The 25,212-nt window shown below is 37.0% G+C and overlaps 9 protein-coding genes across 10 annotated transcripts in view; 6 read left to right on the forward strand and 3 right to left on the reverse strand.

The window, feature by feature from the left end:
* LOC104759347 lies at positions 14–1,220 on the reverse strand. Its single transcript, XM_010482292.2, has one exon. It carries the CDS (start codon positions 990–992, stop codon positions 48–50), a length of 945 nt encoding a protein of 314 aa, XP_010480594.1. The 5' UTR covers positions 993–1,220; the 3' UTR covers positions 14–47.
* LOC104759364 lies at positions 1,754–2,673 on the forward strand. The gene is made up of 3 exons (XM_010482306.2): positions 1,754–1,864; positions 2,146–2,270; positions 2,358–2,673. Exons 2-3 carry the CDS (start codon positions 2,159–2,161, stop codon positions 2,501–2,503), a joined length of 258 nt encoding a protein of 85 aa, XP_010480608.1. The 5' UTR covers positions 1,754–1,864; positions 2,146–2,158; the 3' UTR covers positions 2,504–2,673.
* On the reverse strand, positions 2,729–4,412 carry LOC104759391 (GRF1-interacting factor 2). 2 transcript variants are annotated; one of them, XM_019242658.1, is made up of 6 exons: positions 4,380–4,395; positions 4,112–4,241; positions 3,533–3,609; positions 3,294–3,402; positions 2,895–3,165; positions 2,729–2,797 (listed from the first exon to the last, which is right to left on the reverse strand). In XM_019242658.1, the coding sequence occupies exons 2-6, from the start codon at positions 4,190–4,192 to the stop codon at positions 2,736–2,738; spliced, it is 600 nt and encodes a 199-aa protein (XP_019098203.1). In that variant the 5' UTR covers positions 4,193–4,241; positions 4,380–4,395; the 3' UTR covers positions 2,729–2,735. The 2 variants fall into 2 exon arrangements, with proteins under 2 accessions (XP_019098203.1, XP_010480627.1); XM_010482325.2 differs by having other exon boundaries at positions 4,112–4,412.
* Positions 4,540–6,541, forward strand: LOC104759374. The gene is made up of 4 exons (XM_010482313.1): positions 4,540–4,897; positions 5,143–5,847; positions 5,931–6,059; positions 6,357–6,541. The coding sequence occupies exons 1-4, from the start codon at positions 4,748–4,750 to the stop codon at positions 6,525–6,527; spliced, it is 1,155 nt and encodes a 384-aa protein (XP_010480615.1). The 5' UTR covers positions 4,540–4,747; the 3' UTR covers positions 6,528–6,541.
* LOC104759395 (CBL-interacting serine/threonine-protein kinase 9) lies at positions 9,367–12,757 on the forward strand (the record flags this gene model as incomplete). Its single annotated transcript, XM_010482331.2, is given in 14 exon segments — positions 9,367–9,588; positions 10,045–10,107; positions 10,216–10,287; positions 10,488–10,595; positions 10,699–10,779; positions 10,902–10,955; positions 11,123–11,248; positions 11,327–11,416; positions 11,551–11,676; positions 11,772–11,879; positions 11,985–12,101; positions 12,189–12,245; positions 12,360–12,434; positions 12,526–12,757. Coding segments are annotated over 14 exon segments (1,347 nt in total). The 3' UTR covers positions 12,604–12,757.
* On the forward strand, positions 15,646–17,454 carry LOC104759411 (3-ketoacyl-CoA synthase 1-like). The gene has a single exon (XM_010482345.2). It carries the CDS (start codon positions 15,821–15,823, stop codon positions 17,405–17,407), a length of 1,587 nt encoding a protein of 528 aa, XP_010480647.1. The 5' UTR covers positions 15,646–15,820; the 3' UTR covers positions 17,408–17,454.
* On the reverse strand, positions 19,012–21,710 carry LOC104759423 (protein IQ-DOMAIN 1-like). The gene is made up of 5 exons (XM_010482352.2): positions 21,347–21,710; positions 20,938–21,237; positions 20,490–20,735; positions 20,093–20,233; positions 19,012–20,006 (listed from the first exon to the last, which is right to left on the reverse strand). Exons 1-5 carry the CDS (start codon positions 21,455–21,457, stop codon positions 19,218–19,220), a joined length of 1,587 nt encoding a protein of 528 aa, XP_010480654.1. The 5' UTR covers positions 21,458–21,710; the 3' UTR covers positions 19,012–19,217.
* On the forward strand, positions 22,137–23,363 carry LOC104759430 (60S acidic ribosomal protein P1-3). The gene is made up of 4 exons (XM_010482360.2): positions 22,137–22,231; positions 22,404–22,485; positions 22,795–23,010; positions 23,115–23,363. The coding sequence occupies exons 2-4, from the start codon at positions 22,414–22,416 to the stop codon at positions 23,166–23,168; spliced, it is 342 nt and encodes a 113-aa protein (XP_010480662.1). The 5' UTR covers positions 22,137–22,231; positions 22,404–22,413; the 3' UTR covers positions 23,169–23,363.
* Positions 24,311–25,212, forward strand: part of LOC104778522 (pyruvate dehydrogenase E1 component subunit alpha-3, chloroplastic-like) — a 2,016-nt gene continuing 1,114 nt past the window's right edge. Inside the window, exons 1-2 of the mRNA XM_019239378.1 lie at positions 24,311–24,547; positions 24,776–25,193. Coding sequence (XP_019094923.1) covers positions 24,311–24,547; positions 24,776–25,193 — 655 coding nt within the window. The remainder of the gene's footprint in view (positions 24,548–24,775; positions 25,194–25,212) is intronic.

Below are 25,212 nucleotides of genomic sequence, written 5' to 3' on the forward strand. Positions count from 1 at the left end.
TTTTTTTTTTTTTTTTTGTTCAAAATCCATTAATTGTTATTGTCAGGTTAATTTGACGGAGACACGGAGTCAATAACCCAATGTTGACCATCGGTTTTGACCTTTAACCGGTTAATCTCTGCGAACAAATTCACAGCTCTCCGAACTCCTCTATTATCCGCCGCCGTGAAATAATCGTGACCAAATATAACTCCGCCGGGTCGTAGTATCCGAACCGCCCGGTTTATATCTGCCCAAGCCGAATTGAAATCGTGACCTGCGTCTATCTCCACTAGATCCGCCGTCACTCCCCACTCACACATCTTCTCCAAAGCAGAACCGGTCGAGAAAGGAACCGGCAATATCGAACCGGAAAACTCCGAGCTAACCACGTTTTGCATAAACTGGTACATAAGCAAAACGTCACCGTTTACCAACGCCACGTCCTTGAACCGGTCGCGAAACCCTGGCCAGCCACGGAAGTCGTCGACGCAGAGTATCTGAGTCTCCTCGAGCCCAAGGCGGCGCGTGAGATTCGCCATGTGTATCGCCGACGCGCCGAGGAAGCTCCCGATTTCGACGATCGTCCTAGGTTTGACTCGGCGGATCAGATTCTCGAACACGGCTCCGTACGATCCCCAGCCTTTGATTCTTTTTCGCCGGAGGAGTTTAGCTGCGTGCGGTGGCGGGAATTCAGAGTACGGTGAAGTTCCGTTAAAGATCCGGTCTATCACCGTACGGCGAATCAGTTCCGGCGGAACAGGATCGCCGCATCGAGTAGTTACTCGGAAGTTGTCGATTGAACAATCTTGAGGTTTTGTCGTATTTACGGTTCTCACTTCCGCCGTAGAAGGTGGTGGCTGCTGCGGCGGCGGCTGACGGTTGTAGTAGGCGGAGAAATAACCAAAAGCGTATGATAGCAATATGAAGATAACGTACGCAGTCTTCGTTTTCAAGAACTGGAGACCATCGCGTTTGTGAGGAAGAAGACGACGATCATCCTTCATGATCATGTTTTGGTGAGAAAGAACGAAGTAAAAAAAAGGATTAAGAATGATTTAATAATAGTGTTTGTAATTAACTTTATAGAATACGAAATTTGGGAATTAATTATTATTATTTTGGCGGGTCTGTTTGTTAAGACGTTTAAATACAATCGGATAAGCGATTGCTTAGGTCGTGTGATCGAGTATAATTTATTAATTTTAGTATTTGACTTTACGTGTCTAGAAAGTCACATGTGATGTAGTCAATTACAATCAATATGTTTAGCTTTTTATTCTTGACCTAGTTAATTTTGTATTTCAGGGGGTTTTATGAGTTTTAGAAAGCTGTAAACAAACTTATCACACTCCCCTAGACTTATTTAATAAATGAAACTGCTCATGTTTAAGTCATTTTTCCCAAAATTACAAATCTCTAACTCTTTTAGTGTATTTTTACGAAATCATAAGGTATTATCGAAACCACGACCTGCAACTGAAATTAATCAATTATGTAAGTAACAATCATGTTGCACAGGTCATTTGCAGCACTATAGAAAATGAAAATTTCGAAAATCAAACTGGTGTTTTTAAACTTTTTTAAAAGAAGAAAAAAAAATAAATAAATAAATAAACTGGTGTGTATGCATGTGGCATACGGCGAGATCGTCTAATCTTATGTGTCATATGACTCATATGTGCCCGTTTCGGTCTTTTCCATGAGCAAGCGATAACGAGCTGTGCCTATTTTAGTAATTACCAAGAAGTTTGTCTTTTGTCCATTTAATGGAAATTTCTTTTTAAAGATAAGGACGAAAGAGTTGAAGGATCAATTTCCACCGTCAAATTCTTCTCCAACTCCAGTCAAGTGTTTAAGCTTCAGTGTCTCTCAATCAGCAAAGGTAATTTCTGAATTCTGATGCAACTAGAATGATTCTACCACAAACCTTTGCCCTTTTCTTTTTTTTAATAGAAGCTCTGGAATATAGCTGAGTAAAAAAAAACTTCGGTTCCCTAAAATAGCTGAGTTTTCTCTGGCGACCTGTTGTTAATTAAGCGAATATGTGGTTTTTGGTCTTTATAATTGAATCATTACATATCTTTGTCTTGTGTGTGGGTTACATATATGTGGAGTGTTGAGTTTGGAAGAATGGTTGTGACTTGTGACAATAATCACTTTCAGGTTTAGAAGAAAAATGGCAACATCATCAGGAGGTAAAGCCAAGTACGTAATCGGTGCTATTATCGGCTCTTTCGGAATCTCATACATCTTTGACAAAGTTATCTCTGATAATAAGATCTTTGGAGGTATGTTTTGCTCAATATTTCATTTTTTTCCTTTTTGTGTGTTTCAACTTAGGGACAATCTTATCTTAATGGTGGTGAAATCCTCAGGGACTACTCCAGGAACTGTCTCTAACAAAGAATGGTGGGCAGCCACGGATGAGAAGTTCCAAGCATGGCCTAGAACCGCTGGTCCTCCCGTCGTTATGAATCCCATCAGCCGTCAGAATTTCATCGTCAAGTCGCGTCCCGAATGAGAGACAAAAGTTCAATGCTTTCATTTTCAGAATAAGATGAATGACAGATGTTTCTAAACCAATCCGAAGCTTGTTGTACTATTAGATTGTTTAACAATACATTACAACATGGTTTGCGGAACTATTCCACAGTCTATCTTCTGTTAAAACTCAAATAAGCTATTGCAAAACCCTTACGAGGAGATTCAGAAGTCCTAAATATCAACAAAACAAAGCTTTCTTTTGGATCCTTTCACTTGCCATCATCTTTTCCTTGTCCATCTGCTCCATCTTGCTTGCCACCTCTAAGCCCCACTGTAGTAGAAAAAATAAATGAACACAACTTATCATCCAAGGATATATAAGTCGCAATTAATGAGCTAAGTATTGACTTAATGCAAAGACTTGTTACCGCTTCCTCCAAGACTGGTCTCTGGTTGTTGCATCGCATGCTGCATCCCGTTGTTGTTCATACCCATTGGTCTAATCCCCATGTGTCCCTGCATAGCTTGTTGATGTATCTGATGCTGTTGCGGATCTTGAAGCTGGTGTGGGCTACCAAACTGTAATGGACCTCTTGGAGGGAAAATCCCTGCCGGTGATGCTTGTTGACCCATTCCTGAAGCTTGTGGATGTTGCATGAAGTAGCCAGGTGGTTGCATTCCAGGATGCGGTGTTGTCATCTAACACAGCAATCAAACCCCAAAAGTAAGTAAACCCCAAACGTTCTATTTTGGAATTCGATATATATGTATATATATATATACTGATTTGATTGATCCCAAATGAATTTAATCTATCATAAACAAACCTGAGCAGCCATAGCTGTTGTTGGTGCAGCTCCTGGTGTAGGTGGTGGGGGTTGAGCATCAGCAATTGCAGCAAGATACATCAAGTTCTTCTGGAGAAGAGCTTGGTACCTGAAAATATAGTGGAGAAAAATGATGTCTATAGAATCTCACCATTACAAATATTAATTCTCAGATTCCATAACTGTTTAAAAAGATAGGAGATGGATATAAACTAATTTACACAAAAGGGGAGACTTACTGGGCACATTCTGCAAGTTTTCCGAGATTCTGATTTTCCATGATCGCCATTATCAGCTTCTTGTTCTCATCAAGGTACTGCGTTTAAAGCACATGAAATATAGTAAAGAGAATGACAAGTCAATGATGATGCAGCTTATCATCTAACCACAAAAATATAAAGACATCAAGCCACTTAACTATACAAGAAAGGCAAAACCCACCAATCAATCTCCAAACTTGAAACTCGAATTATAAGTGCCTTGATCCAAATTTTAACAAAACCCATCAAGCATCTAATCTCCTAGTCCTAAAACTGTCTCTAATCAATCAATAAACAGAAACATCAACACAAAGAAGGAGTAAACAAACACAATTGAGAGATTACTAACTGAGTAATAACAAGAGATTCAAAGATAAACACAAATTACTGCCAAATGACTATTATGAGAAGTCAAATCACAAGAACCCATTTGAGTCTCTAACAAAAAAAAGAACAAAGCTTGCTAACAAACACACTAAAAAGCCGAGTGTGAAAACAATAAAATAAAAAAAAAAAAAAAAAAAAAANAAAAAAAAGGAAAGTGAAGAAAGAAGGAACCTTTTGGATCTGTTCGGTAGTGATGTTGTTAGTAGGAGGAATGGAAGGAACCATCGGAAACATTTGCGGAGACTGCTGCATCTTCCTTCCTTCCTTCTTTCTTCTTTACCCCAACGAAATAACCTAAACCCTAATTCCGTGTTTCCCCCGAAGAAAAAAAGAACCCTTTCGAAGTTTCAAACCAAACGGAGAAATTGGCAAATGGGCAAAAGAAGATTTCAACAAAAAAAAATATTTAAAGAAGATAAAATCCTGCAAATTTAATTACTTGGATTCACCTGGATGTCGACGCACCTCTCTCTCTCACTCTCCGATTTTATCACCCCAAAAAAAATGCCTCCAAAATTTATTATTATCAGAAGAAGGAAACTGATATACCAAACACATATTTGGGCCGTAAGATTATAAGGCCCATGAGCCACCGAAGAAGTTAGGCCTTGCTAATTCTAATATATTACAACAGTCTTGAGACTGACACACCCAGTATCTTCATTACAGAGTCCCTCTCTAACGGAAACACACAGTATCATTCTTTTTTCACTTCTCCCTCTAGAACATTCGTAATTTCAATTCTCACTTTTACCTTTGAGTTTTCTCAAATTTTTCGATCCGGATCTGAAAGCAAAAAAAAAAAAAATGGTGAGAGATATCGAAGATGAGTTCAGAGTCGAGAAGAATCATCCCCAACTTGATGAAGCTAGTCTCGAAGATGAGATCATCATAGTCGAGAAGAATCATCCACAGCTCGACGGAGTTAGTCTCGTTCTCCTCGACAGTCCTTATTCGGTAAGCGCCTCCTTTAGAACCCTAAAATTTTCATTCTAGCTTCAAAAAAATTTTCGAATCCAGCCCTAGATATTAGTCAATTTTGCTCTTAGCTTTGGTTTCCTGTAGAATTCGAGCTCGATTCGGTCTTAATTTCTCTTCCATGAGCCTGATTGGTCTATTTTGTTAACTTCTGTGACTTTGTTTTGTGTGACTTTGCCTCAATGTTGTCTTATACATACTCCGTTGTGTCTGTTCACTCTCAGGTAGGTGAAACTGTTGAAGAAATTGACTCTGTCAGCGAGAACCTCAATGAACATTGTAACGTTTACTGTGATGATGACTTCGAATCTGCTCTAAACATCTTCCCTTATGTTCATGTGCCTCCCAAGAAGCGCAACTTTTGGAATTATGAGTCTTGCAGAAGCTCTGAGCTGTCTACTGTGTCTGTGTGTATAATATGCGATCTTGCAGACGATTATGTAGTGCCTTGTTCTGGGAAGAACTGCCCTCTCTCTGTTCACATGAAATGTGCTGAGCTTGATTGGGATGATCCTGCTGCATCCTCATACTGTCCCTATTGTTGGTTGACATATCAAGCGACTAGTTCCATGGCTGTTGGAGCTGCAAAGGCACATGAACACTCTTCAGCTCACATGTTCGATACTGAGCTGAATAGTGGAGATATAAACGTTCAGCTAGAGGATGGTTCTGATAAAACACTACCAATGCAACTACATGAGAACCTCCATCAGATACGCAAAGTTGTCGAGCAACTTAAGGCTCTAAATCTCCAGTTAGAGGAATCAGCTTATCAGTTCATTGATATGGAGAAATCTTGCGGAGAAGCTTCTGTTATTGTTAATGATCAGTTCGTTGATATGGAGAAAGCTTGCGGAGAAGCTTCTGTTGTTGTTAATGATCAGCCAAAAAGGGTTCTTTGGACAGTTGAAGAAGAAAACATGTTGATGGTAATAAACCACCACTCTACCTCCACTTGTCTTACAATCTACTTTTAGCTTTAAATTCTTAGTATATGTTTTACTTTGGATAGGTGGGAGTGAAGATATATTCAGAAAAAATCAGGAAAAACATGCCATGGAGGAAGATTCTGGAGATGGGAAAAGGTGTATTCCACGTGAATCGTAGCTCATCCGATCTTAAGGACAAGTGGAGAAACATGGTACGTATGTGATTAGTAACTCCTTTCGCTATAGAAGTATTAAATGAGGCATTGATAGCAAACGTTAAGACAATGCTAGTAACCTTTTGAAGTGGTAACATAGTAGCGTAAAGAAACTAGGAGACTTTGATGCATGTATATCTTTTGGTAACAATAGTCCTGCCTTTTAGCAGTCTAGTAAAACTTGTATTGAGATATAGACGACAATGTCGTTTCATATCCCCTTATATTGATATTAAGAGAAGAGAATGTGTCTTCTGTTAGTAGCTGGCCCACTCTGTTTGTGTCTCTCTACAGCTTTTGTGGGAGAATGTGTCTTCTTCAAACAAAACAGGGGAGGCAGACTATGAAGAATTTACAAACAGGTTTCAGAATTTTAAATATGAGAGCTTACGAGTGGCAATCTGTTGTTGTTTTTGCCTCAGTTCATCCTTGTGGCATTCTACAAACCCTGTCACCATTTCTTAGAATCTTTTGAATCTCTTCCCTACTCGTAGCAATCAAATTCAGCAGGCAACATAACAACTTCAAACTGAACAAATACTCTCTTTCTTTATAGACTTGTAGTTCTACAGAGCAAAGGCAGTATCAAAATTACAACTGATTGATGTATTGACTAAATTTAACTTTTGTCCAAAAAAAAACAAAAAGACTAAATTTAACATGATTATCACTAAGTACAATGCCTTTCTTAAAATTCTTCCTAATAAAGTCAACAAAGATAACATCTGTTACATTGTAGAGTCTTAATAAATATAACTTGTAAGATAACTTGTGGTACCAAATGTTTTCGCAAATAAAGGTGGAAAATTTATGAACTTAAACCATAAAACCACGCAAATATAGTCTACCTTTTTATACGGAGTCGGTTAATTAATATTAGATCATATTAATACCAAATAATTGACAAAAAAAAAAAACTCAAAATATTTATATTATGACCGAGATTTGGGTCAGGTGGAGATTGACTTGGTCATCATCGTCGTCGCAGAGATCGGAGATCAAAACGGCGAGAGAGAGAAACGCGGGAGTGATGAATAAGATGAGTCCAAGAGGAACCATCCAAAGATGAGAATTCGTGGGATGGTATTTGTAAAGCCAATAGCTTAGAAACAATCCTCCACATATATTCACAATCATCAAATATAAGAACACCATTGAAGACGTTCTCTTCCTCTCCTTCTTCATCTTCGTCTTCATATTCGTATTCCTGTCGCTTTCGTGGCTCATTAGCAAGACTGCTAGAGAATCGAAACAAGTAGTAGTTATGATTCAATTTCAGGCTTTTTATTACTTTCTTTGCTGGGAAATTAGGCGAAGTGAAAGAAAAGAGATTGTAGATTTAATATTATCTTTTGAGTGTGAGTAACTCTATATATATATGCAGTCCGGTTTCTATTCATGCAGGTTGGTTAGAAAATATAATTTCATGATTAGACCCGGTTTAATTTGGTATGTATCGGTTTTCTAGCGAAGTATACTTATATGAAATATTTTCTAATTTTTAGAGGACTAATAAGTTTCGTATAGAGGTATTCTATAGTAGTACTCTAAAATTATCATTTCTGTTACGAGGCGAAAAGAAACGTGGGGAAGGGATTAGGCAAGGCAACAACGGTGCCGTGTGGTGCGAAGCAGAGTTACGTATCTGTACAAATTCACGATAGGAATCTTAAAGACATTATATGCTTGTATCAAAATTATTGACATATATAAAGATAAATAAGAAACACAATCTGACCCGACTCTACTATATACGTATGAATATATCTAACTTCGTTACTCATACGGCAAATAATGAACCCTGAAAGCAAACTATGTGAGGAAACAATTAGGTCCCTTGACCATTTTTGTAACTTTGATTAACATTTTTCAACGAATGAAAGTGGAAGCATAAAGAAGAATTATTGTCTTGATAAGAAAAATATCGAAATTATCATCATATGTATATGAATATAGAAATTTCATACAAATGCTTTTAGTATCAAATTCGATCATATTTGTCTTGACAAATTTAGTTGCAAAAATAATACAATGTTATTTTTGTTAGGCCCTAAAGAGGTTAACAATGTTAATGGGCCATTTAAGCCTTAATGGGCTATACATTAATAATACTATTGTCTTATCTGAATCGATACATGTAGGACCCGGGTGGATGCGCTCAGTCTAGTGGAGCTAGAAACGGATCCAAACCGGAACAGTAATTAGAAAATCAAACAAAATAAAATCTAAAAAAAGAAAGCAAACAAAATCTGGAATGAAGAAGTTCAAGTTGATAACATAATGAAATTGCTATCATATGATGGTGACGTGATATTATTGTACTCCAACTTAAAAGAAAAATATTTAAAACAGGCTCAATTATTGAATCGAGTGGTTCAGTTTGCATTATTGCATTTTTTTTTCTTTTTCTTTTTCTTTTGTTCGTAACAATAATATTTCAAAAAATTATTAGTAGTTATGCAATAACTCATACTGTCTGCCACATTTTTATTTTCTGCGTGTTTTGGCTGTATTCTATAATTTATCAAGACATTATAAAGTATACTATATGAAAGAAAATAAGAGACATAAACAAAACAAAAAAAAAAAAAAAAAAAGGAAAGAAGAAAAATAAAAACATTATCACATTCTGACTGTGTCATCTGAGTTTATCAGGAAGGATATGTGATGTGGTGGGGTTCACACAAGATTACCTTTACTCACATGGAAAGTTCAACTATTTCAATTATCTTTATTTGTCTCTTTATAATCAAAGTCTAGAACCGTTACATATTTATATATTGACAAACCAAACAATTAGGGGAGATAATCATATAGATAGTTTCCAACTTCAAACATTAAACTTTGAGCATGAGTAGAGAAGAACGGAATGAAACACCGAAATATATATACACACATACTGTAATTAGGATCGAGGACATCAAAAATCACATTGCTAAAATTAAAAGAAAACACAAGATTGGGGTTTCTATATATATTTTTACCAGTTACCACACACAACACAGAGACACACAAAATATGTGGAATTTAAATGAATGGATAGGAGAATGAACGTACATTTATAATAAGTACGATTCAACATACACACGGGATGGACGCGGAGCATGAAAATAATATAAAAGGGGGTACACGTGGCGAGAAGAAGCGCGTGAATCACAGACGCTCCTATTAAATCTCTGGCTCGTCCACTTCCTCTCGTTCGCCTTACATTCAGCCACTAGAAGAAGAGATTGAGAGAGAGAGAGAGAGATCACATTTTTTTTTTCTGAAATTTTGATTCTTTCATCGGATTCTTTTTTTTTTTGTGTGGTTTTTGTTCGGCGGTGATTACATAATGAGCGGGAGCAGAAGGAAGGCGAAGGCGCCGGCTACTAGGACGCGAGTTGGCAACTATGAGATGGGTCGAACTCTTGGAGAAGGAAGCTTCGCTAAGGTCAAATACGCCAAGAACACCGTCACGGGCGATTTAGCTGCTATCAAAATCCTCGACCGAGATAAGGTCTTCCGTCACAAAATGGTCGAACAGGTTCGTTCGTGTTATAGTGTGTTGCTTGAATACGTAACGAAATTCACGTACGGTTTTAAAAAAAAAAATAAATATAATTAAAGAACAGTTTAGTTTCGTGATTAGGGACCTAAATGTCCTAGGTAGGTGTATTAGTACAGTATTAGGTTGATTAATGATTGACTAGAGTTTTAAAAAAAATAATAATACTTTAAGAATTTCAAATTTATATGACTGTTGTGTATATATATATATACACGGATTTGAAGATTTTTGGAAATCTATGTCATACATCACATCTAGCTAGGACATGGATTTTTTTTTTTTGTTTTTTTTGTTTAAGTAGACTAGATTTTGTTTTGGAATTGGCTCGAATTTGAAGAAGATTTAGATTTTGTTATGAGCAAGATCTTGAAGAATTTAACTAGAGCGTGATGGAAGTTTCCTTTTGTTGTTGTTGTTGTTGTTGTTGTGCAGCTTAAAAGAGAAATATCGACGATGAAACTTATTAAACATCCAAATGTTGTTGAAATCATTGAGGTATTGAAGAAGCTTTTCACTTCTTTTTTTAGTTATTCCTTAAATGCTAATATTAGTTTTGAATCTTAAGACGACACACACCTCTATGTTCTGTCTGTGTGGATATAGGTTATGGCTAGCAAAACGAAGATCTATATCGTTCTTGAGCTTGTCAATGGAGGTGAACTATTTGATAAAATCGTAAGACACCAAACAAACACTGTTCTTTGAATATTTTTGTAACAAAATTGACAGTTCTAGTAAGATGTCCCTGTATATATAAGATCAGTTCTAATGACTACTTTATTTTAGTTATCTTCACAAATATATAGGGTCAAGATGTTGTCTGTTTATTCATCTCTTCTCTACTAATGTTATTCTTGGATTTGTATCATATATAGGCGCAACAAGGAAGACTTAAGGAGGATGAAGCTCGGAGATACTTTCAGCAGCTTGTCAATGCTGTGGATTACTGCCACAGTCGAGGGGTCTACCACAGAGATCTCAAGGTCTTTATTTTTTTGTTTCTTCTGTACCTTCTTCTTCTTTCCTGCGTTATGATATTCATCCTATTCAAGATTCATATGCTATGTGATATGTTGCTTGCTGCAGCCTGAGAATCTGATCCTTGATGCAAATGGGGTTCTAAAAGTCTCTGATTTTGGGTTAAGCGCGTTCTCACGGCAAGTTCGGGTACTGTACTTTGATTTTTTCAAGTGGACATCATTGAAACTTGGCAATTAATTTCTACGGAAATAACCTCCTAGATATCAGTTTGAATCAAGTGTTCTAATCATTATTCTTTTTGAATGCAGGAAGATGGTTTGCTTCATACAGCTTGTGGAACACCTAACTACGTTGCTCCTGAGGTATATTACTTACTTTCAGAACTAGAAAAAGCAAAGCATATAAACTGTTCTGTAGATGCTCAAATATAGAATCATATACATATAGGCTTTATTTCTATCAAGTTATAAGTGTATGATCAGATATAAGACTCTAATTTCTAGGGCATTTTTGTTGGATTTGTGGGCAGGTTTTGTCGGACAAAGGCTATGATGGAGCAGCAGCAGATATCTGGTCTTGTGGTGTAATTCTATATGTGCTCATGGCTGGTTACTTGCCTTTTGATGAGCCTAATCTCATGACATTATACAAACGTGTAAATTTTCTCTTCCTCTGCTTCTTCTTACTTACTTTTCCTCACTACTTTTTTAATCTCATCTTCCGTGTACTTCAGATATGCAAGGCTGAGTTTAGCTGCCCACCATGGTTCTCTCCAGGTGCCAAGAGAGTCATTAAGCGTATTCTCGAACCCAGCCCTGTAACCGTAAGCGCCTCTTACATGAATGCATAGATAGTTGTGAATTTGTGACTTGAGATGCTGTCAACTTTAAGATCAAATGGTCTTAATTGTGCAAGAGCTTAACAATACTTTGTTTTTTCTTTGTTTATATATTGCAGAGAATAAGTATTGCAGAGTTACTAGAAGATGAATGGTTCAAACAAGGATACAAACCGCCATCATTTGATCAAGATGATGAGGACATAACCATAGATGATGTTGACGCTGCTTTCAGTAACTCCAAGGTTAAAAAGAAAAAACAACTGCCATTTTCCCAATATTCTCTGTAGTTCATTTAAAGTAAAGTAACTTAGATTACTCTGTTGTTCTGCTACTATAGGATTGTCTTGTGACAGAGAAGAAGGAGAAACCGGTATCCATGAACGCTTTTGAACTTATCTCTAGCTCAAGAGAGTTTAGTCTTGAAAACTTGTTTGATAAGCAAGCCGTACGAACTCTTTTTCTACTTACTATATGTTTCGATTGTCTAATATTATAAGCAATATATGGGGTAGTCTAACTAAAGCTGTTCTTTTTTTTGTTGTTGTTGCAGCAACTTGTGAAGAAAGAGACACGGTTTACGTCCCAACGATCTGCGAGTGAGATAATGTCGAAAATGGAAGAAACAGCAAAGCCATTAGGCTTCAATGTCCGTAAAGACAACTACAAGGTTTTGTTCGTCTTCTTGATTTTGTCTGTGTCAATTTATGTCGTTTGTGGCTCCAACGTTATAAAACATTGTTTGATAAAATCGCAGATAAAAATGAAAGGAGACAAAAGTGGTCGTAAAGGTCAGCTCTCCGTAGCTACAGAGGTAAGAAAAAAGATAGGTTTTGGTGATAACAACACTCCGGTTTAGTTCGGTTTTTGGGTTTTGGTGAATAATGTTATATATCTAATTGTTTTGGTTTGGCGATCGGTTTACTAGGTGTTTGAAGTTGCACCATCGTTGCATGTGGTAGAGCTTAGGAAAACCGGCGGCGATACCCTCGAGTTTCACAAGGTAATAATAATGTTTCAGTTCAATCTTTATCCGGTTCAGATCCGGTTAACATCTCGAATAATTGGTTTATGTTTGAAATTATGTTTTGCAGTTCTACAAAAACTTCTCATCTGGATTAAAGGATGTAGTCTGGAATACTGATGCAGCCTCTGAAGAACATAAGCAATAAGATATAATAACAAGTTATCAATTCAGATTTTTTAAAAAATTAAAGTTGAACTTGTATAATGAATAGTAAAATCTGGAGTTGGCAAATTTGGAATATATTGCTAACAAAAAGCCAGACTTAATAGAAGTGGGCTTATATGGAGGTATATTATATATACTATATCCATAGGTTAGCCTTAGCCATATGCGATCTTCCTCAAAACTCGGTTTTGGCTTACTTTTATGTTTGACTCATCAAACGTCCAAGTCAAACAGTTAAATTAGTCAAACGTCCAATAAATGAAAGGGATCGTTTGCGCTAATCGAGTATAGTTGAAACAATATTGTCACTTTATGGTTACGGTTTTGTCAAGTGGCAACGATTCACACTTCACAATGACACAATACCGATATGGAATACAATGATAACATAATTAAGACAGGCAAGAAAATAAATTAACTGGAAAATAACGTACAAAGTGTGAATCTAGATTGTTTTTTGAATAATGGATTGGTTAAGAAACTGCAATTCCAAAAGATAATTTTTATGTTTTATAGATATATATTACACACACAACAAAAAATGTTGTATATAGCCAATGATAAGACTATAAATTGTCCATGTCAATGATAAAACTTGGAAATAAATTGTGGCGGATAATAGACCTTAAAATTTGTCGCTACTTTGTTGCTAAATCCATAAATTTTTCAAAACAGATGACTATGATTTGGCAACAGAAACATGTGTAACAGATAAATTGGTTGCGTATTAGCAATTTAGCACAATATATAAATCTATAATAGTCGATATAAAAAGAAAATCAGTAAACATTTTGTCGATCGTCGTGTTGTAATAGATTAGTACTGTGATTCAATATTATCCATTTAAATGGTTTTCAAACAAACACTGTATCATCTACTTTAATCGTTAAAAATAAATATATTTACTTAAACTTTTAATTTAAGGAGTAATTCATTTTTTATAGGAGTTAAGCCTACACATCTGGTATCATTCAGCGTACTTAGTACTACAGTACTATGCATATGATATTACACGGCCAAAATAAACCTTTTTATCGATATAGTTTTAAGTAGACTAATCGTTTATTTATGTTGCAACCATTAAAATTATTAGTCCTTTTTATATTATTGTATAGTTGTGAAAATATGTGTACATACATTCATACATTGATGACGGGCTGGTTTCTAGTTAGTTGGTATTAAGCCGACCAACATTAATTGTTGGTTTATGTCCACACATGGGCACCCGTCCACCATTCAATATCATCATTACCCCATTTTTTTTTTTTTACAAATTAATACTTAGATTTCATCTGTTTATTAATTAGTTCTCCACTGTTTACATATGGTCATTTTACTGTACATGCATACACCTAAACCTAAAAATATGTATTATTAGCATATGATAATGACCTGGATCGTTCTTATATTGAAGTTGGAGAGTTGGTACGTACTGTCGAAACATGTGTTTCGTGTATCACGATTAATCGAAACGATGTCGTTGGATGTTGTATTTTTCTCTGTAATTTCCTAATATGTATCGAGTTACTGTCTTATTTTTCTTTGTGATAATCGCTAGCTTGGAACATTCTTTAGAGAAAAGTATGCTTTTTTGTACTCGTTTTAATTATTCTTTAAATATGTCAAGATAGTAAGATAACAAAATAGATTTGGTATTCTTACGCTAATAATAAGTTGCTGGTTGAAATGTTTTTTCACACTACAGCGCACGAAATATACGGAATGTTTTTTTTGTTGGTTTGTTTTCGTATAAATTAAAAAGTTCTATCAAAATGGAAAGAAGATGCAATATAAGCAAAGATCCAAAGATATTAATTATAAATGATTGGCTACGTTATGATACTAGAAATATTAACAGAAAACTATTTGCATTTTATCAATAACTCTATCATATTGAAAAACAAAACAGAGACGAGTCCACTTTGGACCTAAAATCCGATCATTTTTACCTACAGATTAAGCTACAAGGCTACAACTACCCCCATCTGAGATTCTGAGGTCCATTTTTGGACATCTTGACACAATCAATCTTATTATGTATATATAACAGAATACTCGAAAATAAATATACAAACCCAGCATTAATGACTTCTTTATAATTTTATTTTGTAAAGAAATCTGGTAAATAATTTGTTACATCAACGTCTTAATGAAGACAGCAAGATTATACATAAATTGATAATGACAACAATATTGGAACAGCTAATATGGATGGTATGTATATAATGAAAAAAATAAAATAAATCAAAATGTGCTAATATTGATAGGTAATAATAGTATATAACTCAATATGAAATTACCATGGCCCATAATAAGGAGTTTGTATCCATGAGCCATGGGGATACATTTTTATAAAAAAAAATAACAAACTTGGATTTTTGGGGACACGCTTTCGTTTACCACTGTAATTGCAAATTGGACAGCAAACGCTTCTCATTGAATGAAAGGAACGTTTCTCGAACACGTTTCTTCCTTTTAATTTACAATATACTACAAAAAATATTGTATCAGATTTAACTAATTCGATTGATCATCCCCGAAATTTCTCTCACTCGATTTTGTATACACACATACGCTTGCTAATTGCTATGCTAATGAAGGTTAAACAATAATAAAAAGTTATGGGTTAATGATAAATTATAGTAGTAGACTTGTCTCTGTATAACAAATTAGGTTATAAACAATAATAGAAAGTTATAAGATGCCTAAATTTGATGTAAGAAACCCCAACTTATGATCTACCATATGACTTATGAGATTCAGCTGGAATTTGCTAGACTTTTTTTGTTAAAATGTTACTCCATTTATAATTTGCATTGTTCGTGTGAACAAAACATGACAAAATAATCTGACTAGTTAATTTAATATCAAGGTCCCATGTAAGTAGTTGAGCTAATAGTAGTATCTCGGAACCACCCACCATTAAATTCGAATATTATTCCATCTTTTTATTTTTTATTTTTAATCTTATTTCTCTTTCTTGCACTTAATAGCAACTCTATATATCTCTCCATTCCTACTTGCCCTAATTTCACCAAAATCCTCCTAATTCACCTGTTTTAGACTTTCCATTCTCGTTTTCTCTCTCTCTCTCTCTCTTTCTCTTTCTCCAAATTTGTGTATCGTTTAATCATTAACATTGTCCTTCAATCTTTGGTTCCAGTTTAAAAATATTTCGACCCAAAGGTATACTGATCATGGAGAGAACAAATAGTATAGAAATGGATCGAGAGAGATTAACGGCGGAGATGGCGTTTCGAGATTCATCATCGGCCGTTATAAGAATCCGTAGACGTTTGCCGGATTTGTTAACGTCCGTTAAGCTCAAATACGTGAAGCTTGGACTTCACAACTCTTGCAACCTCACCACCATTCTCTTCTTTCTTATCATTCTTCCCTTAGCCGGAACCGTGCTGGTTCAGCTAACCGGTTTAACGTTGGATACGCTCTCCGAGCTTTGGTCTAACCAGGCGGTTCAACTCGACGGGGCGACGAGACTCGCCTGCTTGGTTTTCCTCTGTTTCGTTTTGACCCTCTACGTGGCTAACCGGTCTAAACCGATTTATCTAGTTGACTTCTCCTGCTACAAACCGGAAGAGGAGCGGAAAATATCTGTGGATTCGTTCTTGACGATGACGGAGGAAAATGGATCGTTCACAGAAGACACGGTTGAGTTCCAGCAAAGAATCTCGAGCCGGGCCGGTTTAGGAGACGAGACTTATCTGCCACGTGGCATTACCTCAAAACCGCCGAAGCTGAATATGTCGGAGGCACGTGCCGAAGCTGAAGCCGTTATGTTCGGAGTCTTAGATTCCCTCTTCGAGAAAACCGGAATTAAACCGGCAGAAGTCGGAATCTTGATTGTAAACTGCAGCTTATTCAATCCGACACCGTCTCTATCGGCCATGATCGTGAACCATTACAAGATGAGAGAAGACATCAAAAGCTACAACCTTGGAGGGATGGGTTGCTCAGCCGGATTAATCTCAATCGATCTTGCCAACAATCTACTCAAAGCAAACCCTAATTCCTACGCTGTCGTGGTGAGCACGGAAAACATAACCCTAAATTGGTACTTTGGAAATGACCGGTCAATGCTTCTCTGCAATTGCATCTTCCGGATGGGCGGAGCCGCGATTCTACTCTCTAACCGCCGACAAGACCGGAAGAAGTCAAAGTACTCGCTGGTCAACGTCGTTCGAACACATAAAGGATCAGACGACAAGAACTACAATTGCGTGTACCAGAAGGAAGACGAGAGAGGAACAATCGGTGTCTCTTTAGCTCGAGAGCTCATGTCTGTCGCCGGAGACGCTCTAAAGACAAACATCACAACTTTAGGACCGATGGTTCTTCCGTTGTCGGAACAGTTGATGTTCTTGATTTCTTTGGTCAAAAGGAAGATGTTCAAACTGAAAGTGAAGCCGTATATTCCTGATTTCAAGCTAGCTTTCGAGCATTTCTGTATTCACGCAGGCGGTAGAGCGGTTCTTGACGAAGTGCAGAAGAATCTTGATCTCAAAGATTGGCACATGGAACCTTCTAGAATGACTTTGCACCGGTTTGGTAACACTTCGAGTAGCTCACTTTGGTATGAGATGGCTTATACCGAAGCTAAGGGCAGGGTTAAAGCCGGTGATCGACTTTGGCAGATTGCGTTTGGGTCGGGTTTTAAGTGTAATAGTGCGGTTTGGAAAGCGTTACGAGCGGTCTCGACGGAGGAGATGACTGGTAACGCGTGGGCTGGTTCGATTGATGATTATCCGGTTAAAGTTGTACAATAAACGGTTGAACCGGATAATTATTATATATGTAATTGTGTTCTTCTTGATTGTTTTTTTGATTTTTTTTTCTTTAAATGTAAGTTGTCGACTGAAAATATATAATTTAATTAATTTATGGATGTGTGTTTGGTATACGTTAGTTGGTTTTTTGATACTTTTGGTAAACCAGAAATTTGAAAACTTATCTCTAGTCAAAAGAAATCTAATCCACACTATCTATGTGTTCACACACACCCATAATCATTCATGACAACAATTTGGAAAAATTATTGACCACTAGTTTAATTATTTCAAATTTTATTTTTCATTTTCTTAAGGTTTAATCATTCTATTTCTATATAATGTTATTTCGACCACATGTATATAAATATTTTTCCAGCTTTGTAAAAGTAACGAAGAGAGTCAATAAGAGAATCCAAGAATTATATTATATAACAAACAGTTCCATTACAAAAGTTATCTTAGTTCTTCAAAGTCTTGATCCATGATAAATAAGTTAATAACAATGTACGGTCGTCTTGAACCGTTAGTTCGGTCAACAACTCGTCTAGGTCGAGGTGGTTGTACCATCATCTGCATTACTGGTTTGCTGCCAACATATAACAACAACTAGAAAAGCAAAAAAGCAAAAAAACATAAATTTTATAAAAAGCCATGTCAGTTTAATCAGTGTCTTTACTAGTCTTCAATGCACTAGACCTTTCAACAGATTAAATGAAACACGTTTTCCACTTTTTCCAGGAGGCTGATTACTTCACCTTGCCACGGTTGAAAGTACTTTTGTTGTACAGTGCTTCGTATATCAATTTAAGGCCCAATGGGCCGTGTAAGAGAAGATCATTACCTCTTCGCGTGGTGAGATCATCTATGACGCACCACCCTTTCAAGTCTTACCATACACTTTAATCCCCGTAAGTTTAGGTCCATCAACGTTGAAAGCCTATATAAATTATGGGCCATAAATCCAGAACTTGCAATCCCCGCCGTTCTGATGCCGCAGAATCTAACTACATGCCGTTTGTAGAGTTTCACCTTGAGAAACATTTGTGTTTTATTTGCTCCAACATACATTTACTAGTAAACTTGTTAATTAGGCTTTCTGTTTTACAGGTTAATTTGACATTTTATATATATAATTTCACATTTCAGAAAGAAAAAAAACTATATATATTTTAGGGAATCTAAGCATGTTTGTGATATCAGACGTGAAAGTGATAAAAAATTGTGTGTAAACGTCAAAAGACAAGACTAGTGACTAGTGAGTGATGTTGGGGAATCATGTCACATGGGATGTCCTCTTCTCGTGTTTCAAGTAGCAAAGTTGCAGCTTTTTTTGCCTTTTTAGCTCATTCTCAAAAGGTTTAAAGTCTCACTTTTGTATCAAAATCACCAAAAACGTAAATTCTGGAGCCAAAGTGGAAGATTCAAATCTTTTTTATCCAATTTTTAAGCCCGCAAAAGGCCAAAAAATAAGATCTACAAGCCATTCATTTATAAGAAACAGAAATATTTGTAGTTGTCACTGTTTTGTTTCTCTTTAAACGTTTTGGTGATTGCAATATGCTTTTAGAATGCAAATAAACATTTTTAAAAAAATCCACTAATAATAAATTTAAAATCATTTAACATTTCAGAAATCTTCAAAGTTACAGATCAATCGGCTAAATAAACTTTTCTTCCAAGGACACCTCAACCTCAACCTCAAGTCTTCAACGACACAATTATAAATGTTTTGTTTCTTCTTTCTGAATATAAAATAATTAAAGAAAGTGACGAAAGATCGTGACCGTTGACTTGGCATCACGAACAATCATCTAAGCCAATTCCTAAAGTCACTAGTAGACGCTGGAGGGATCTCACTAGTTGACTCGGTGCAACATGAAGAGTAATTCGATTGTTGGTCTAACAGTCCACCAAAATGTGAACCAGCCACACTCTTAAAGCTTGGGCTCCTCAAGCTAATATTGTCCTCATACTCCGGTGGTGGTGGGATCGGATACGAGAGCCGTTTCTTGACCGAACCCGCACGGTCCCTCTCGGGAGTCGAGGGTCGTTGCTTCGGTGCGCTCTGAGACCGGATCCTGGCCTTAGCTGACTCCGTACTTGCCATGTAATTAGGCAACAATGATGCATTATTAACCACTGTGGTACTAATGCTACATCCACTCCTAGCTGTGAAACTATAATTAGACCTCAAGCTTGGTGTGTTTGATGTATAACTATAAGCTGCTCGGTCCCGGTCTTCCCTCGGGTCTCTCTGGCACCGCGGACTAGCTGACCGAATATGTATTGGTCTAGACTTAGCCGGGGATGGAGTGGCTGGAAAATTATTGCGGGATTGGTAATGGTGGCTAGTTCTTGATGGGGAACTAGGTCTTTGGCTACGACTCGGGCTTCCCGTTCTTGCTCTTGAGTAAGGCTGAGAAGTGTCGATCTCAACGGTTTTAACTGAAATCCTTTGGTCAACCGAAGCTCTACTACTAGGTCGTTTATCCCACGGTCTAGTAGCCATCCACCGGTCCAGCCATTTTGGTCTTTCCTCCTCGAGTTCTGCCTCGTGGTCTCCTCCCGCGGATTGGTTACCAACCGCTCTCCACATCTTCCATTGTAACGAAACGGTCTTATCAACAAGCTCAATTTATATATACTATAAGCTCTTTACTTATGCCGGTTTAGTAATATTACCTGTTGAGAGAAAGCCTGAGACAAATTAGTCTTCTCCTGTCTCAATGCTGTGTCCCGTCTCCGTTGTAGCATCGCTTTCACTTCGTCTATCGTGTGTGGTCTGTCATCCCAATCTTCCGCAACGCTGCTTCCTTCTCTTGACTGCATCAAAGACATAATCAAATCAAAATCCAAAAGACATTAGTCACCAGATGCAAAACGTAAACAAACAATCTAAGACACACATTTTTTACAGAACGAACGTGAATGCCTAAATCAGACAGGAATGGTTAAAACTGCTTAACCATATTGGTAACTACATATAAAGCAAAACATGTCTATAAGACTATAACTATAAAACCTCAATTAATTATGCTATAGTCTAGGCAAGGCTTAGGAGGCTGTAGTAATTACTAACCATGGATTGTCGATCTGAAATATCTTGAATATAACGAGATTCAAAACCAGTGTGGGAGTCGCTGAAGGCGGATTTGCGACTACCGTCATGAGACAAGCGTTTGCGTTGGTCAAGCACACGAGACTGGACTCGAACCAGAGCTTGCATACACCTTAAAGTCATTTTGGCTTGCTTTCTCACATTATGACCCCTTACCAATGCTTGTAGCTTCACTAACCCTTTTAATGCTCGTAATGCTCTTCTTGCCTAATCCATACACCACCATATTAGAAAGAACAAAACAGCTTGGAGAAAAAAAAACTAATAAAAAACAAATAAAAAATCTCAATCTTTCACTGTTAGATCTTGTTATAGGATATACAATGTCTATCTTATTAAATCTTATATAACACATCACTGTCACTATAAAGTGGTCTATAACTCAATATTGTTAATATAATTTGCTCACCAAATATCCTCTGAAAGAAGTTTGGATAACAACAGCAGCGTAATTTTCTCTTGCGTAATAAGCTCGCCTCGGTGCGACCACCTTAGATGCTGACGTGGCGACGGAGGAGACGGCAGACGGGGGTTTCTCGGCGTTCGATGGCGTCGTCGTGGTTGCGTTACTCGGTGCTGTCTCCGGGGAGGTTTGCGAGTTTACGTTAACTGATTCTTGCGGTGGTGGCGGCGGAGAGATACCGGAAGGCTTCAACGGAGATTCCTGAGTCGCCGGTTTTCTAAATAACCACCGTCTCTTCTCTCTCTTCTGTTGAAAAAACAGAGCAAAACAGATAGTTTTGTTATAAAAATAATAATAAAAAGTGTCTCTCAAACTTTATTACGGAAGCACAAGATCTAGAAAGAAAGAAACGAACCTTTTCCTCATCATCTTCGACTTCGTTATTATGTTCTTTCTTGGTCGGAGATCGGAAAGCTCGCTTCACGGCTGTAAGCCAAGAAGAAGAAGAGCCGCTCTTTTTCCCCATGGCTTTTTTTTTTTTACTTTTGGGTGAGGGAAGATGAAAGGATCACTCAGTCACTGCTCTATTATTAACAACAACACACCATTGTCTTTGTGTGTGTTCCGTGAAGTTGAGATTTGCTTTTAGATTTTTGCAAGAAATAAGGAGAGAGAGAGAGAGAGAGAGAGAGAGAGAGAGAGCAAGTACAGATAATCTTTGGTTGCTTGCTTGTGTAAGAACTTGCTCTGACCACCTCTTTTACTGCAACCACGACACCGATGACTGTGTTATTTTCTTCTTTTTAATAATTCTATCTAGTACTATTATATTATTTTGTTTGCATCGATATTAACATGCATATATTCGTTATGGGTCCGTCCATGTTGATTGATATATATACCGTGCGTGGTAATATGCGTAGCTACGGAGAGAGACAAGAGAGAGATTGCACGTTGTTTTTAAAAATTAGCTCGTTAATCTATAAATTTCTTTTAATGACTTTCATAATGAATTATTTTTGTTATTCGACTAAATGCCAATTAATGGCTTAGAGAGCATGCGTATTTTTTTAAAATTCATACAGAAAAGGGTAAAAAGGCCTAACTTTAAGAAAGCCCAATAATCTCAAACTGTCTGTCTGTAATAATTATAAATGGGCTTTAGGAATATTTTAATGGCCCATTTACTTGGTTGGATAGCTTTATAAGAGTCTCGTCCCGTCTCTTTGTCAAAACCCTAGCCAAAGTTTGTTTCTTCTCTCGAGCCGCGTTGCGAAAGCATTTTCGATCGTTGTCTAAGGTGACTCTCCATTTCCTTCTATCATAGATCTTTCTTAGCGTTTTACTCTCTCTCTGTTATGTCATAATCGTTTGTGTTGTTGTTTTGGTTTTTGAATAGATCTAAAATTTCGATTTTTGGATTCCGATTTGTGAATAATAGCCCACTATTAATACTTTGTTGTTCGTTTCAGTTAAAAAAAAATGTCGACAGTAGGAGAGCTTGCTTGCAGCTACGCTGTTATGATCCTCGAGGACGAGGGTATTGCTATCACGGTATCCTTCTTTCCCTCTTTTGTTCTATATCTGAACTGGTCTCACGGTATTGGTAATGAAGTTTAATGATTAGGACCTCTTTCTGGTGACTTAATAGTCTAAAATCTTATTTTTTTCTTCTCTCTAGATCCGCTATCTGTTGTTGATAGTCTAATTTTCTTAAGTATTTGAAGTTTGATGATTGATTGGTAGAGTTTTATTATCAAGAGTTGAATAAGTAGTGTTTTTGTTTCTGTCTGAATTAGTCTGTTGAATTGGATGAAGTTCTTTGCCCTGGAGTGTTTACATCCTTGATTTTTGTGTTGATAGCCTGACAAAATCGCAACTTTGGTCAAATCTGCTGGTGTTAATGTTGAGTCGTACTGGCCAATGTTGTTCGCCAAGATGGCTGAGAAACGTAACGTGACTGATCTCATCATGAACGTTGGTGCTGGTGGTGGAGGCGGTGCACCAGTTGCAGCTGCTGCTCCAGCTGCTGGTGGTGGTGCTGCAGCTGCCGCTCCTGCCGCTGAGGAGAAGAAGAAGGTAAATGGAATAATTAGATATAGTCACTTATTCTGACTTAACTGAGAGAGTGTTTTGTTGTGGTCATTAATTTATATCTAATATTGGTAAATTTATTCTTGTAGGAGGAACCAGCAGAAGAGAGTGACGAAGATTTGGGTTTCGGCTTGTTCGATTAAGCACATTTACTTGTTTTCTCCTACTTCGTAGTTTGTTGCCTTTATCGATTTAAGACTATATTTTGTCGTTTAAGGTCTATTGATCTTCGTAGTTACTCTTTTGGTTTTGTTTAAAAGGTCTATTGATCTTCGTTTTTCGAATCATATGTTGGATAACTCAAGTTACCATTACTCAGGATTTTGTTTACTTTTCTACTTTGAAACCGTTCGAGATATATAGGTAGTCTAGACTCTAGACTAATAAGCGTCAAACAATGAAAGAATATATCACATAATATAGAAAGCGACCGGGTCTAATAAAATGTAATACAAAGTCACTTAAGTTTGGTTATAGAACAATCACTATGTGATAGGGTTTTTAGGTGCTATGTTTGCCGAGTGGTTTAGAACCCTCTCTTTGACAAGGCTTGCGGGTTGAGAAACATTTTTGAACATTTATGTTGTTGTTTGGCTGTTACGTATCTGCGTTTCTTTGCTTTCTTCTGCAGTTGTACATTTGTACGTCTATTGGCATAAGTTCCAAATGGTGAAAACGATATGGGATAATTAATTTAATTACATTGAAAGGTAAAGTTAGACAATAGGAGGAGAACCAAAGTAAAAGTTTAGAATTATACAACTATTATTTTCGTAATTCCATTTGTTTTCTTAGCACTCATAAATTCATAATAATCCTAATCAATATTTTATTCATAATTTTTTGTGTAAATAATTCAGGCAATATGTAAGTAAAGTACAACGTTAAAATTAAAAAGCATGTGCTAATTCTGGTAAGATCTTTGTTAACAAAAATCAAATTTAAGAAGAAAAGTGATATTGTGTTGAGTAGTTTAGTTAGGAATTAAGATTGTGATGAAGTAGTAGATCCGATCTTCAAATATAAAAGATATACAAACTGAAACATTGGTATTAACGAAAAAAAAGGAGTTGGGTTGGGGTGGGTCCAAAACCAAATGCGAGTGTAGTATAGAAGAGAAGGAGAAGACATCAGCCCTTCTCCTCTCTGCCTCTTGTTTTTGTTTAACTATTTCAAGTTACCAAACTCTCTCATCTCTCTTGTTCTCTCCGCCCTCTCCACTTGAATCCCCTAAATTATAAAAAATTTCTGATCGATCTCATTGGTCTCTCTCCATTCTTCGATAATGGCGACGGCTTTCGCTCCAACCAAGCTCACTGCCACCCTCCCTCTCCATGGATCTCAAGAGAATCGTCTCGTGCTCCCGATCCGATTGGCTCCTCATTCTTCTTTCCTCGGATCCACCCGTTCCCTCACCGCTCATTCTTCTCGCAGGCTCAACCACGCTCACGCCACACGTCGTTCTCCTCCCGTCGTCGGTGTCCAGGAAGTTGTCAAGGAGAAGAAATCCATCAATAGCCTGGTATTATTAATGCGTCTCTTTAGAATTCTAAAGACTTATACTTTGTTGTTACTAGGTGTAGTAATTTGTATTCTACTGATCCTAGCTAGTATTTCTCGAACTCTGTGGCAGAATTGTTCATTCTAGGACTTAAAGTTGGAAGCTTTTTATATTTCTACGTGCCTTGAAATTTGTTGAATTGATTAAGGAATTGATGTAAATTTATGATTTTTGTTTAAATTTCTATAGTTGATTACCAAAGAGGAAGGATTGGTCTTGTATGAAGACATGATACTCGGTAGATCATTCGAAGACATGTGTGCTCAAATGTATTACAGAGGAAAGATGTTTGGTTTTGTTCACTTGTACAATGGCCAAGAAGCTGTATCCACTGGCTTCATCAAGCTCTTGACCAAGTCTGATTCCGTCGTCAGCACTTACCGTGACCATGTTCACGCTCTCAGCAAAGGTGTCTCTGCTCGTGCTGTGATGAGTGAGCTCTTTGGGAAGGTCACCGGTTGCTGCAGAGGTCAAGGTGGATCCATGCACATGTTCTCTAAAGAACACAACATGCTTGGTGGATTTGCTTTTATTGGTGAAGGGATTCCCGTGGCCACTGGTGCTGCGTTTAGCTCCAAGTACAGAAGGGATGTCTTGAAACAGGACTGTGAAGACGTCACTGTTGC

Source organism: Camelina sativa, chromosome 3 (assembly GCF_000633955.1).
Source record: "Camelina sativa cultivar DH55 chromosome 3, Cs, whole genome shotgun sequence".
Lineage (NCBI taxonomy): Eukaryota > Viridiplantae > Streptophyta > Magnoliopsida > Brassicales > Brassicaceae > Camelina > Camelina sativa.